General features: G+C 35.9%; 1 protein-coding gene across 7 annotated transcripts in view; it reads right to left on the bottom strand.

Moving 5' to 3' along the window:
• Positions 1 to 14,618, bottom strand: part of PALM2AKAP2 (PALM2 and AKAP2 fusion) — a 310,829-nt gene that overhangs the window by 131,978 nt on the left and 164,233 nt on the right. For 5 of the 7 annotated variants that reach the window (XM_058173903.1, XM_058173905.1, XM_058173907.1 and 2 more), the window contains 2 exons: positions 13,182 to 13,283; positions 7,206 to 7,886 (listed from right to left, as the gene is read on the bottom strand). The exons of 1 other annotated variant lie outside the window; for it this stretch is intronic. In XM_058173903.1, the coding sequence (XP_058029886.1) occupies positions 7,206 to 7,886; positions 13,182 to 13,283 (783 nt within the window). The remainder of the gene's footprint in view (positions 1 to 7,205; positions 7,887 to 13,181; positions 13,284 to 14,618) is intronic. One more of the 7 variants, XM_058173908.1, reaches the window with a different exon arrangement.

Here is a 14,618-nt window from a genome sequence, read left to right as displayed (position 1 = left end):
AAGTTACCAGGCTGAACAGCCAGAGCCACAAAACCACATTTTTAACCAGTTTTGTAATATCTTTAAATAACCTTACAACACTGTGAAAAATAGTTTTCACGCCCTTTCATGCTGGAGAGTTTTTTTAAAAAAAAATCTCTTTCTGTTTGTTAAATTAGACCGTCTCCCAGCTGTTTTATTTAGTACGGTATACACTTATCTAATAATCTGTCAATCTTGCTATGAGGATAAATACTCAATGTTCAATTCAAGCAATATCTCCTAGCAGGAAGAGATCTATTATCACACTCAGTCTCAAGAGTGATGACTATCTCTTCATTTCATACAGAATATCAGCCGTCAACAGCATGAATACCTCTATTCAGTGTAAGACAGAACAGCTATTGCATTGCATGATCATGCAATAACATTCCCAATAAATGTCTTATGTATGTAGTACACCATTTCTCCTTCTTACATATTCTGGACCAAGACTCCCAGTTGCTACAGTATATCATGCCGTTTTCTTTCTGTTTCTGAGAAAAAACTGCTGTCTTTATAGATTTTTTTTAAAAAAAGAGAGAGAGACAGAAAGAGAACATTGTGCTTACACAGCTTGGAATGCTGCCTGCATTTTGCTAAGAGGGAAGGTGGAAATTTAGGGAAAGAAATAACATTAAAATAAAGGAGGGAAAGCTAAGGCAATCTGTCCAATGGCACATCGTATCTAGTTTTGTGATTCTTTAGCAAGTGTCACAAAGGCAAAAATGGAAGAATTGTGTAAACGTATACAATACAGTACATCAGCCACAACTAAATGAGAAACAGCCCTGTGATTCTTTTCTTTCTGCTTTGTTTTTTCTTTACTTGAAAGCGGATACTCGGCCAGTATATTGATGGCCTTTTATGTTTTTTATATTCAGAAAAAGATGGCCTTATGTTACCAAGAAAAAGAGTCTTCATGAAAACTAAGGTAAATTTGCAAAAAGATTGAAAATACAAAATATTTTTTAAAATGTACAGATTACATGTATCTTAGGAAAACACACTGAAAAGATTTTTTCCCCCTTTCCATTTTTACAAAAGTTAAGGCTAAATAGTTATTGTGCCAAACTGTCATGAATCTAGACCATGTCTGTTTGTATTTATTGTTTAAAATAGTTCTCTGTGCTGGAATTACAAAGATACAATCCTGGAAAAAAATTAAAAAGCCATATTTTTTTTTTGAAAGGATGTATTGAGTTGTCCAGAGAGACCTGCAACTGAAACCTAGCTTTTTTGAATGCAACTGTGGATACAACCCTACAATTCCCAGTTATTTAGAGGGAATTGGTAGAGCTGTAGAGCGTTATTAAAATGATACACATGTAATCTAGAATGTGCCAATCCTTAGAAAATTCCACAGGAAGACTCTCTCTGAATTAATTGCTTTTATATACTTGTAGTTTTCCAGAATTATTTTATTCCTGGAAACAAAAAATAGTCTCCAAATATACTTTCAAAACATTATTGACTTTTTTGAATTTTAATGCCAGCCCCTCAGATTGACCTTTTCCGTCTTGACATCTTCCAAATTTATTGGAACAACAGTTAGGGTTTCAGTACTGATGATATGAGGACCCAGGTGTACAAAGCTGCTTGGATCCTTGTAGAAGTTTGAATTATAGCCTATCTCTATGTAATGTTTTATATTTTAATTGTTCTGGACTGTAGATTTCATTAGGCATAATGAACATTATAATGTTCGTTCCTGTTGAAATCATTAGGACTGAGGGCAGGTGTATTTTTTTCCTGATGATCCCAGATTCAAGTCCAGCTAATTTAACCAGTTAAGTTAGCTGGATTTGAATCCGGGATCATGAGGAAAAGCCAGTCAATAATAATATAAAAAATCAAGAGGTTGTCCTAAAAATCTTTGAAAGAAAATTAATCAGTATTTACATTGCTCAAGATTTATTTGTTGATATCAGTGAAATATATATTTGTTTAAAGGCATTAGAATCAGTACTGTTCTATTCAGCAGTTTGTTGTACTTGAGAGGAAATAAGCGTTCAACAATAAGATAACCTCCATTTTAGATTACATGTGAAATTTAACTTTAATGGTATGTATGAATACATGTGGAATGCTGACCATTTATTAAAGATAATCAAAAATCAAATATATTCTGCTCTATCAGAAAAAGTGCTATATTTGTGCTCTACTTCTAACCTTTAACCTTTGCTCTGCCCTCTATTACCTAGCAAAAATGTTAACAGGAATTGTAGATGATTATCACTTTTTTCAAATTTTCACTAAATGTTTATTGAATAACTTGAAAGATGAGGTGAAGGATATTGCACGAAGGAAGATTAAATATAGTATTGCAAAAATCGAGATTGCCAATCAAATGAATATAAAAATAAATAATGAAATAATAACCCTTAATAATGTATTCTCAAATATAGGATTTTGTAAGAAAATATTAATTGGTCTGTGACTGTTTGTGGAAAAGTAATGTTATTCCTCTAATTTTCCTAATTTATCTATAGAAATGTGTAGTATTACATTACCACTAATTGTGCAACTTTAAGTTTATTTTTATTAGTTTGTCTGATTTGTTTTGTTTTATTTTATGATTTGTGTATGGAGTACAGGTGGTCCTTATTTAGCAACTGCTTCATTTAGTTTAGTTTGCAGGTCTGTAAAACAAACAAAAAACTGAAGTAAGCTCATACGCAGACTTGCAGTTTCACACAGTGACAGCTTCGTTGAATGACTAAGTTGCTGGTCACAACTGTGGTCACTAAACAAGTACTTTAAAGTGGCTTTAAAACAATTTTTAATGGAAAAAGTTTTAATGAGAGAATTTATCTTTTGGTGGACTGCTCTATCTTTTTAAGTCTATGATTCTGAAATGCTTGTACATAACAATGTTCAACTGAACTCAAGTTCAACATTAATTCCAAATAAATGGTTTTAAGATTGGGATGTGGTTTTGCTCACTGGAGATTGTTGGTATTCCTCACTTAAAAATTACCAGGCAGCGATATCTTTCTTAATGGCACAGAAAGAAAAGAGCTCAGAGGATAATGGTTGTTCAACATGACATTTAAAACTTAAGAGTTAATACAATAAAGCACCACCTGAGAGAGAATAGATACATATTAGGAGACAACCTCTTTCTTCAGCAAGATTAACGCTGGTTTAGTATGTTTCTATAAGATTCATGAAATTCTTCCTTAGTTGAAATGATTTTGATGCCATTAGAAATTTTCACTTATAATCTTTTGTAAATTTTATGGATACAGCTAATTGTCAGAAGAAATACCAATAGGACTCAGATCATTGGAAGGCTTCCTATTACCAAGGAATCATTATTTTCTATCAGCCGATGCCTCTTTCTGTTTGACACTTTAAGAAAAGAAAAAACAACAACCCTCAGTGAGGCTCTTATAACCTGTGGCAATCCAAAATTTCTATTGCAGATGCTAATGGAATCCCTCAAAAATTTGGAGGTGGGTCACACCAACTAGATATTAAAAATCTAGGAAAAGTATCTCAGAACTCAAAACCACAGAAGGCTTCAAATGAGAGATGTGCACACAGACTGGAAAAAATAAATTAGCATGTTTTACCACAACTTTACTGAAAGGCTTGCTTGAGACAATGAGCCTACTTAAATCTTTCCCAAAAGAGAGCAGCAACATGCCTCAGGCTTCAGCATTCTCCTGCTCCTTTCCCTCTGGGGAGAAAGTGAATGACCATATAGTGCTCTTGATGAAAAGGGAAGGTTGCATTTCCAAAGAACCTGGCATGCGGCTTGTAGCATTAAGAGCAGGAATGGTACAACTGTGGCTATATCCATTCATTCCCGAACTTGATGTGGTAGGAGATGCCGATGGGGCTGATGAAAACTGGAAGTCAGCAATCTCTGAAAGACTACAGATTCTTTGATCATAGCTTTGAGATATTTTTACTCATGATTAGAATATATTTCATAGTCAGAGAATGGCTGTATATTCAGCTCACACCGAGAAGGCAAAAGGGAATCTCTTGTTACCCTGAAACTGTGTTTTTCATTTCTTCCCGGGGACAATCCTGGGTAAAAATATCTCAAAGTTTCAGTAGGTGTAATGAGACAAAGCAAGTAAAGAAGCAATGTTTAAATTATATGGGTACTTATGATGTGCAGAATCTTTCTACAAGATGAACATGAAAACTAATTTGATGAACTTTAAGCAAACAAAGACTGTTTTGCAAGAAATTTATATTTCTTGTGGTCAATCATAATTTCCTACTCTTAACACTTAGAGCTCATCTACATCTCGATACAAGGATGCCCCACTAACCATTTGCTGAGGACATGTCCTCACAATAAATCCTCCATCTTGTTATGAGCCTATTACTGAGTCTGGTTGAAGCTGATCTAAGGTTCCTGAAGGAAGTATTTTGTTTGCTATCTTAGTCTTAAGCCTCCCACATACACATTCATTTAAACATGGAGGAGGAGCCTTTGGAGTTTGGCAACTGCTAGAAACCGAAGGGCTCCTTTCTCCCATCTGGATGGCTGGCTAGGCTCTTTTTGTTGTGGTTGACAGAGAGACCATACCTCACTGTGATGGCACATATTTTTCTTTAGGGGGGTAGGCTTGGACATGGGAACATTGATTGCATGTTAAACTGAATGCAGGTCTTTGAGGGAATAAATATTGCTACTGCAAAACAGAAATAAAGATGCTTAGGAAATACCATCAGGTTTTGAAAACACATCCATTTATGATTTACTGTGCTGGCTTTTTGACAGCAATAATTGTAGAGAGTGGATTTTGTTTTTTTTAATCAAAGATTCACTACAGCAGGGGTCTCCAACCTTGGCAACTTTAAGACTTGTGGACTTCAACTCCCAGAATCCCTCAGCCAGCTTTGCTGAATTCTGGGAGTTGAAGTCCACAAGTTTTAAAGTTGCCAAGGTTGGAGACTCCTGCACTACAGAGGGATTGTTATTTTGTTGTGCATGAGGGCAGACTCTGCTTCCCCACTCCCCAGTTGTACCAGCAATGCCTTGCCCAATGCATTTTTATTTTGTAGGCCTGAGGTTTCCTGAAAAGAGTAGAATCACATCCTTCTCCTGTGAATGCAATCTAATTTGGGACGCAGACCTCTCATTTATCCCATGGGTTGTCACAGTCTTCATTTTGGCAGACTCCTGTGCAAAAGTTAGAGGATAAATCTAGTGGCAGAAACTTTGAATAACAACTTAAGTACGTATGCACTCAATATCAAAACTATTGAAGCTTGTTTGCCACCTTGAAAGAGGCAATTCTCTAATTGGCGGAATGAGGTGCCATGAGCAACGCAAACAAATCAGGGTGAGAGCTGGCAAGGAGGATAAGAAGCAGGCATAAGGTGGGGTGGGATGGGGTGTCACTTCAAACTTACTGGTTGTGGAAGTAACTTTTACCTGGAGAAAAATGTAATTAATTCTCTTTATCCTCCTTAGAATTTAAAGAACAGGTATTATAGAACTGTTTTTCCCCAGCCTTCGAAGAGCCAATCACTAACCTAAAAGTAATCCACACTATTTTCTAAGAAGGCAGCAATACTACTGGCTTAATTGCCATGTGGTATGAAGTATGTTGTGGGTGCTGGCCTTTTTGTATTGTCAAGAATGGGAACACAGGCCATCGGACGAGCCCTTAGTAACCAAACACTCAAGCAGAAGGACATAGAAAGTGATTCTGGTGATGCTAATATGAGGCTAAGATTCCCACTGGGATTTTTACTTTATCTGAAGGAGACACTGGAAGATAATGATAGTTCATATGGTGCTTACCTATTATAAAAATGCTAGCTTTTCTACTCTGATTTTCTGTTCTCTGGGAAGCAAATATAACAACCTCTAAAGAGACTTTGAGAACTGGGGCCTTCTTATTCTTGAGGAAAAAGTGGCTCTCTTTTTTTTTTCTTTTTGGGAAATTTGATCATAAGACAACCATTATGGATACATATTTTATATAAACCACAAAATCATCTTTTACATATCACAGTTCCGACAAGCAGACCATATACATAAGTAGGCACTGTTACTGAAAGGCAAACAAGTAAAATCAGTGACAATAATTTAATCCTGGCAATTCTGGACCCATTTTCATGGCATACTCATTTTAGTTCGACTGTAGGGAGATGGGACATAAGCACAATATTGAAAACTAGAAGATTTAAATAAGGCCAAACTAAAACAATGATAACAAAACCCTAAATCATCAGTTCCCTAGCCAACTATTCAATTATTTTTAGCCATACCAGTCAGTAGTGAAATCAGTGTGGTATTTTCAGTGTTGCAAAATATGTCACAACTGAATTCTGATCCACACTTGCATGCATACAAGCCTCATTGAAGCCAACTATATGGGAACGCTAAGCACGGAGACTGTGCAAAATGCATTCCTTTCAATGACCCTTGTAGAAGAGCCCATCTGAAACTTGAGCAAAACAAATGAAGGTTCCAGTCAACATGATGCTAGTTGGGTTGATCCCATTGTACATTGTCCGCAAGACCGGTTTTATTGGGGCTTATATGGGAAAAAGTCTTACTAAACAGCTTCCCAAATTAGAACAAAGTCTTTCTTTGGGGAAGAAAAATTCAAATATTAGGATCTCAAACAACATGATCAAATGTCTTTCCCTTACCCCAGTAAAAAATAAAACCTGTTTCTTAAAAAACGTACAACATTAAAATGCAGTTTAAGGCTCACATATATGTGAAACTTAGGAATCCTGTAAAACCTTGGAGGTTGATCATACCTGCTAGTTATATAAAGTAAAATTCTTCATATACGTTTATAAGTCTAATAAATATATGCAATACATAAATATGCATATTACACATATTCAACTATGCATATTCATATATTATATATTTATATTGATATAGAGAGATCTTTCAAATAGAACAGCACTTTGTTCGCTGTTTTTGTTCTCACCCTCTAAAAATAATCCTAAAAGAGTGCATTTGGTGAGACGTCTGTACTCATCTCCCTTGACAAGTTAGAAAAATCAGAGCAAACCAACTGCAAGGCAATGGAGGCAGTCACTTCCAGTTCACAGTACTGCAGTTAGAAAAATACAGTGAGGTCTAAGGGAGTGATGGAGCACGAGCTGCTCGGAAGAAGAAGGAGGAGGAGGAAGGAAGGAAGATGGTCACATGACAATACAGCACTGACAGCGCTTTTTCTTTTCTGTACCTGGGACTTTCTCCATTGGTAAACTTTCTTCTTTTCCCTCTGGTGAAGAGGGCTCTGTTGTGTCTGACAAGGGCCTCCCAGAAACTAACTCCGCAGCATTTCCATCCATGGTCGACACATCAGTCACTGTCTTCTCACGTAATGATTTTTCATCATCTTCGTCAATAAGGACCAGTTCGGCCTTGATTGTCTCATCATAGCCCAATACCTTTTTGGTCTCGTCTTCATCATCAATATTTTGATAACCCATAAATATCATTGTTACCGGGTGATCTGAACTGGCTTCTGGGATTTCGTCCCCAGAAAGTTTTGCTTGGTGTGGAGGGTTCCCAGAAAGTCTTTTGCCGGATTTGTGCACCATCTCTAGTTTTGCTTCCTTAAAAAGAATTTGTTCCTTCATGTGGCTGAGGTTTCCATCCACTATTGATATAGCCCCTCCTTTTACGCTTGATTGCCCTGCTTTCTGAATAAGTTCATCTACATCCTTTGAGCTTAATTTATGTACTCCGTTTTCTACCACCGTGCCTCCAGAATGCATCTCATAGACTACTTTGGTACCATCATCATAGACTTTGATTCCTCTCTGACGGGCAGCCTCGGGGCCAATGGGGGACGTAGAGAGAATCTTGGTCTCTCCAGTTTGTTTGTCTTTCTCCACATTAATTTCCATGCTGTACAAAGCTTGAATGGAAACAAGAGAGGAAGTGTTTGTTACAACAGCAAGAAGCATGTGAATGGTTAATTGCCAAACAGACAAGCAGACAACTATATACCCAAAGAAGTTGTGCCCTAAAATGCCAAGCAGCCTATGTTAGAGATGCAAACTGTGAAGTCAAGCAGTTGTTATCTTAACAAAGGTTGATGCAACTAGTACTAGACAGACCTTTTCTAGTGAATAGATAACTTTCTAATATTTTCTGTACTGGGGGGGTGACAAACAATCAGGTCTATCATAATGTCTATGTTATTGAATTAGTTCACATAGTAAATATGGTCATCGTCCAAATTCTGATTGCCCACACTAGGGAAATAGGACATATAACAGTAATGTTACATGGGGATATTTAACAACCTGGAGAGGTCCTCTTATACTGGCCAAATATTTCCTTCAGAAGTGAAGCAGAGTAAAAAAAAAATCACTTGAATTTCTACTTCAGGGGGCGTTTCTGCACAACTTAGAAGCATTTTGTTACATCCACAATATATAGCATCACCAAGAGGAAGGGACAGGAAATATAAATTAAATACCCTGATGTATGCATCATTATTGAAGTTCAGCACAGGCACTGATCCTGCAAGTCTATAGAAATGCCACAGAATGTGGAATTAAAGAAGTCAGTTTTCTAAGAAATAGGGCTGTAATTAACAAAGCAATTGTTTAGTCTCCTTGGTCGCAAAGATATGCTTGAAAGTGAGGGATTACTGTACCCTAGCACACTCTCAGAAGCAAGAAGAGCAGTTCAAGTGAACTTTTCAGTGGTGAAAGCTTCAGTGTTATTTATTTATCCCATCACCAGCAGAAACAAACAAACAAAAAAGAGATGCAAGTATAGAAAATAATGCAAACCTTCCTGAAATGTTTCTTTTTGGGCAACTTAACAAAACTGAGCAGGGTACCTATATCGACTCCCTGGGGCTTCTATTGTTCCTCTTATAAATACTTCCAGTTAAGTTTTGGTTACTTTTCCCATTCCAGGCTTCCCCAAAAGGGAGGGGATTTCTTTATCATCTATTTTTTTTTTTAAAAAGCATCTTGGGTTTCATATTTACTCCAATTCACCTAGCTTTAAAAGCAACATGAATGCTTAGAGGAAACAGAAAAAGCAGAAATGGAAAATCCAGGAATAGTAGAGTCTTAATTAAGCCTTTTAGTGCTATTGATCATTACGCAGGCCATAATCTTCTACTTTCTCATTTGAGTGTGATCTGCTTCATAGATGCATGTGCCATTTAATTTCTCACTGAATGACTACATATAGCTCTGCAATACAGTAGATGCGATCATATCGCATGTAGTAACTAGAAAAAAAGTCTTCCAAAACTCTTGGAAAGTACTGTTATTATGTTGTCCTTCTCTGTGATGATATACAGATAGTCCTCAACTTACAACAGTTCATTTAGTGACTTTTTGAAGTTAGTTCATCAATGAAAAAAGTGACATGACCATTTTTCACACTGACAGACATTGCAGCATCTCCATGGTTACATGATCAAAATTCATGACAACTGACTCATATTTATGACGGTTGCAGTGTCCCAGGATCATGTGATAACCTTTTGCGACCTTCTGACAAGCAAAGTCAACGGGGAAGCCCGATTCCCTTAGCAACCATGTTACTAATTTTACAACTGCAGTGATTCAGTTAACAAATGTGGCAAGAAAGGTAGTAAAATGGGGAAAATTTCACTTACTGTGTTTCCCTGAAAATAAGACCTTGTCTTACATTTTTTGAACTCCAAAATAAACACTTGGACTTATTTTTTGGGGAGGTCTTATTATTTTAGGATGCGTGGAGCAAGATGGGGCTCCTCCTGCCGTCTTACCTGATTTCCAGCTCTGCGTTTAAATATTTTCAGGGAGGGCTTATTTTTGGGGGGAGCCTTATTTTAGGGCCTGTGCTCAAAGGCTGATTGGGCTTATTATCAAGGGATGTCTTATTTTTGGGGAAACAGGGTAGCATCAGTTTCGCATAGCAGGAGAAACTTTGGGCTCAATTGCGGCTGTAAATAAAGGACTACCTCCATTTGTGATGGGTCATTCACACATGCAAATTACTTCTCATTACCATGTTTATCAAACGATGGCAATACTTATCCCAAAGTATATAGAAACGTTACTGGGAGGAATGTGGAAGGGAATAGTTTAAAACTAATACCACAATCAATCTTATCTATAAATTTCTCATTTATAGACAAAATTTTGTAATTTTTCTGATTTTGGCCCATGAGTGTAACATTGCATGCAAACTTTTAGTCAATACATTTTCCATGTAATACAGGGATATCAACAGTCAGTTGATGGTAATCCCTCAGCTGGTGATCCCTCAAAGCTTTTAAAAGCTATTAATTGGTCTCAAAATTTCAACTCAACTCTTAATCAGAAAATACTATTAATTAATAGTATTATTAGTATAATATAATATAATAGTATTATATTAATGCTTAAGTAATGTATTAGAAAAAAATGAAGACCTTGATAAAGGTAACAGAAGCAATTGGAAGGAGGTTTACAGAGATATTACAAATGTCAACCAAATGTTCCCCTTCCCGCTCCCAAATAATCTACTGATGTTTTGTCGCTTTCCTGATCTGTGTAGAAAGTGGTCTGCCTATCTCTGTAAATTGTTTTGCTATATCACACCAAAATTCTAATGCAGATATATATAACTTTGTACTTCCAGATGTCTTGGTGGATTGCTACCTGCGTATCTGCCAATCAGCATAAACAACACTGGCTCTAAATGACAAAGGCAGATATCCACTGTTGCTTGTTTTCAACAGCTGATTATAAAAAAACCCAGTCTTTGCATTGTGGGGACCAGAGCTTCATTATGTGGATTCTGTTGATATAACGTACTGAGTCACCTGACCATTTGCATGTTTAATTTATTTTAAATATTTTCATATTTTATACACAACGATCATATTCCAAATACTAATGTTGTTATCCTATTACTGTAATGCATGTGTGTTCAATTCAGAAAACCCATTGAGTTCACTAGGGCTTAATTCATGCTATATATTCTTAGGCCTGTTATCTATATATCACAAAGATTGTTCACTCATTCATTCATTCACTCACTCACAGATGAACTATATAATCAAACAAGCAAGCATATATTCATAGGGAAAAGCTCTAATAAGGGCCTATAAGTTTGCAAGATCTTTTTAAGCTAAAGTGAACACAAAGAATAGTAGCAGTACCAATAAAGGAGAATATTTGTAGCTCAGGGTTGACATGAAGGGTCCTTGATGCTGTCTGAGCTTGGCAGTTTTCTGGCAGATGGCACTGATGATGTTATCTAATTTGGATAATGAAATGTCTTCAAGAAAACAACCAAGCTCAGAGAGAACCAAGGATCCCTCAATAGTAGCAGTTTTATATAGAGATCTCATCTATTTGAAGTTTGCTGGGCACACTTATATCTACGCTTTGGAGATAACGTGAGGAAAATATGACTTATTTTCCTTTGTATAATTTTTGGAATGGTTGTACATCATGAAATATTCCTGAAGTAAGCAATTTTGGATTGCTTTTTTATTTGAGTACTTCACTCTCCTCTCGAGTTCTGTGAAGGAGAATTATGCCATCTTTAACACTTGAATTTTTGAGTGGCATAAAAGAGAAGATTAATAGTTTTTTTCTGCGTTACTACTATACTTTTAATACTGGGAATGAAGAGAGCAAATAGCACTTTTGGTGCTTAGCATCTTGACTTAATGGGATACCATGTATTTATTTATGTAAATTTGGGCACTGCCTGATTTCAACTGACTGTGGGCAGTACAAAAATAATATATGACAAACCACAACAAACAAAAAATAAGATGGGATCCAGGCACAATATACAGGCAGAAAAGAAAAATAACAATTCATGGCACAAGCACACAATTGAGATGTTCCTTGAAGGTGGTCCCTTAGAAACAATGGCATTGAAGTCCCTTTGTCCATATTTCATTCTATGAGGACTAACTATAAGAATCTCTCTAAAAATAAATATATATAATGGAATCCCAGTAAGGGCTTGTGGGATTTTTGGGGGGGGGGGGAGATTGAACAGTTACATATTTGTAAACACTGTGCTTCTCATATTGAAAAACATATTTAATCATATATTCATACCTGATTTGCTAAAGTGACAGGTGCATTTGAAATCCACAATCTTTGTGAATTCAAGTAGTGTATGGTTCAGAAAATGTTTGGATTTGCTTGTATGACTGTCAATCTACAGTTGTGCTTATTAGCTTATGTAACTAAATAGTATTCTACTTAGGTTTCATGAGAATGGGACCCTTCCTCAATTCTATTTGTTAGTAGAGAGGTTGGTTCGCCTTTAATTTTCAACACTTTCAAATATGCAATCACTCTTAAGACAAATATATTTGGGTCCTCTATCTCAAATGTATTTCCAATGGGGAAAGAATTAAATAACAGCTTCTGGAGTCACTAAATGGAGAATGTATAAATAGCTGTTTCAAATAATATTAAGGGGCGTGCATAAGAGCACAAAAGTACCTACAGTTCCTGTCCTATTGTTCTCTTCATTATAGTATTATATGCATACTTTTACTTATACTTTTACTTATATATACTTTTTCTCTCATGATGGATTATTGTTTATGTTGATGATTGTATATACTGTTATGACAAAATAAAAAAATATATATAACTTTATCAAATTTAAAGAATGTCCTCCCCCATCTAAGTGTTTATAAGGGCAGAAATACTTAATGCAAATGCTGCTTTTTACAAACAAACCATTAAAAATAATTGAAACCAATGAAATGTAGACTGATATATGAGAATAAGTGCCATTGAAGTTAAATTTAATTCTGAGCGAATGAGTGAGAAATAAAATTGAAGTCATTAGTAAATTAGGCAACAGTTAACAAGATTAAGTAAGTTAATTTGCTTTAAAATTAGAATTAATTTTTGACAAAAAATTTATTTGTGAACATAAATACTCTTACTGCTTTTATCTTTAAACAGTATTAGGTTTTCTATTGTCTGCCTATTAACAACTGTGAAAAACAAATCAAAACAATTCTATAATAGCTCATTCAACCTATGAACAAATGCAATAAGTCTCTTTAAGTTTAGATGTGGCGTTTGCCAAATCATTAGCTAGCTGTCATTTCCCTATTCTATAAAATACAACTGGTTGCTAGACCCAGATAGCCCAACATGTTTTTTCTTTTCCTTTTTTAAAAGAGCAGACTTGTTGAAAGAATAAACCAAATTCTTTTGAGACTTACCAGTTACCCTGCTTGTTCTGTCTTTCCCAGGAACAGCCTCTGTTGCTTGTGAATAGAGAGTTGTGAGTTCAGGGATCTGGGAGTAAATGTAATTTACTGCATCTAGTTATCAAAGAATGGGAGATACAGTTAAATAAGACCCCAGAGGCTTCATTGCTTAGGCAGCAGTGTCCCTACTTATTATCCCAAACAATAGACATCAGAAGCTTTGTGCCAGATAACTGAATTAAAGCAGCAAAATGCAGAATCAGTGTGCTTTGATTGCCATTCAATAGTCTAGCTGAAGCCGGAGAGAGAAAGACCTGATGACTCAGACTTTTTTAGTGATATGGGTGTGAAATCATGTCAGGAGGTTCCACATGTCAGCAGGTCAATGACCTCTGAAAATGAAATAGATCAAACAGTAATTTGCCTTGTAAAACATGGAGAAACAGTAAAGTGCTCTGTACAGTATGTTTGCTCAAGTAAATGCTACAATGGAGGGGGTTCTTATGGGGCGTTATCTTCCCAAGGGCATAAAAACCAATGCTTATTTACCCTGTTTCCCCGAAAATAAGACATCCCCTGATAATAAGCCCAACTGGGCTTTTAAGCGCATGCGCTAAAATAAGCCTACCCCCCTGAAAATAAGCCCTCCCCGAATATATTTAAATGCAGAGCTGGAAATCAGGTAAGATGGCAAGAGGAGCCCCATCTTGCTCCACACGCCCCAAAATAATAAGACCTCCCCAAAAATAAGGCCAAGTGCTTATTTCGGGGTTCAAAAAAATATAAGACAGGGTCTTATTTTTGGGGAAACACGGTATTATATTCAAGGTGTGGATTAATAAAGGTGTGAACTATCATACAGGTTAAATGTTTATTGAGTAACGTTATAAATCAATATAGTAAATAATATAATTTGAACATTGTTGAACAGAGACTGTTGGTACATTTGCAAGTTAAGATAGCCATAGTTGAATGTTGTTGTTTTTTTAATTTGAATTTATATCCTGCCCTTCTCTGAATGTTACGTTTAGAAGCAAACAGATGTTTGTACCTAGAAAGTTTTGGTACATTATTTTATGTTTGCGTCAGAGTAAGAAGTCTGTGCAGGTTGGATCTAGCTTGTTTGTCAGAATTTTCTTGCTTCTGCTACATGGGTAATCAGTTTCAAAGATAGAATGGCACTATAGAAAAGGTGAAACTTGTCATTTTCCTAACTTTATATATTGTTAAGGCAGAGCAGGATTTTTAAGGCTGCTCTTAATGGTTAGCTAGCATCATATTTATTTATTTATTTATTTATTAATTAATTAAACTTTTATACCGCCCTTCTCCCGAAGGACTCAGGGCAGTGTACAGCCAAGATAAAAAGCAATAAGTATACAAAGTTAAAAATCAATTTAAAATACCTATTCAATAGTGGCCGAATTAAAACCGTCAAATTGACCAACC

Source organism: Ahaetulla prasina, chromosome 2 (assembly GCF_028640845.1).
Source record: "Ahaetulla prasina isolate Xishuangbanna chromosome 2, ASM2864084v1, whole genome shotgun sequence".
Classification (NCBI taxonomy): Eukaryota; Metazoa; Chordata; class Lepidosauria; order Squamata; family Colubridae; genus Ahaetulla; species Ahaetulla prasina.
This window is presented reverse-complemented; position numbering and strand designations above follow the sequence as displayed.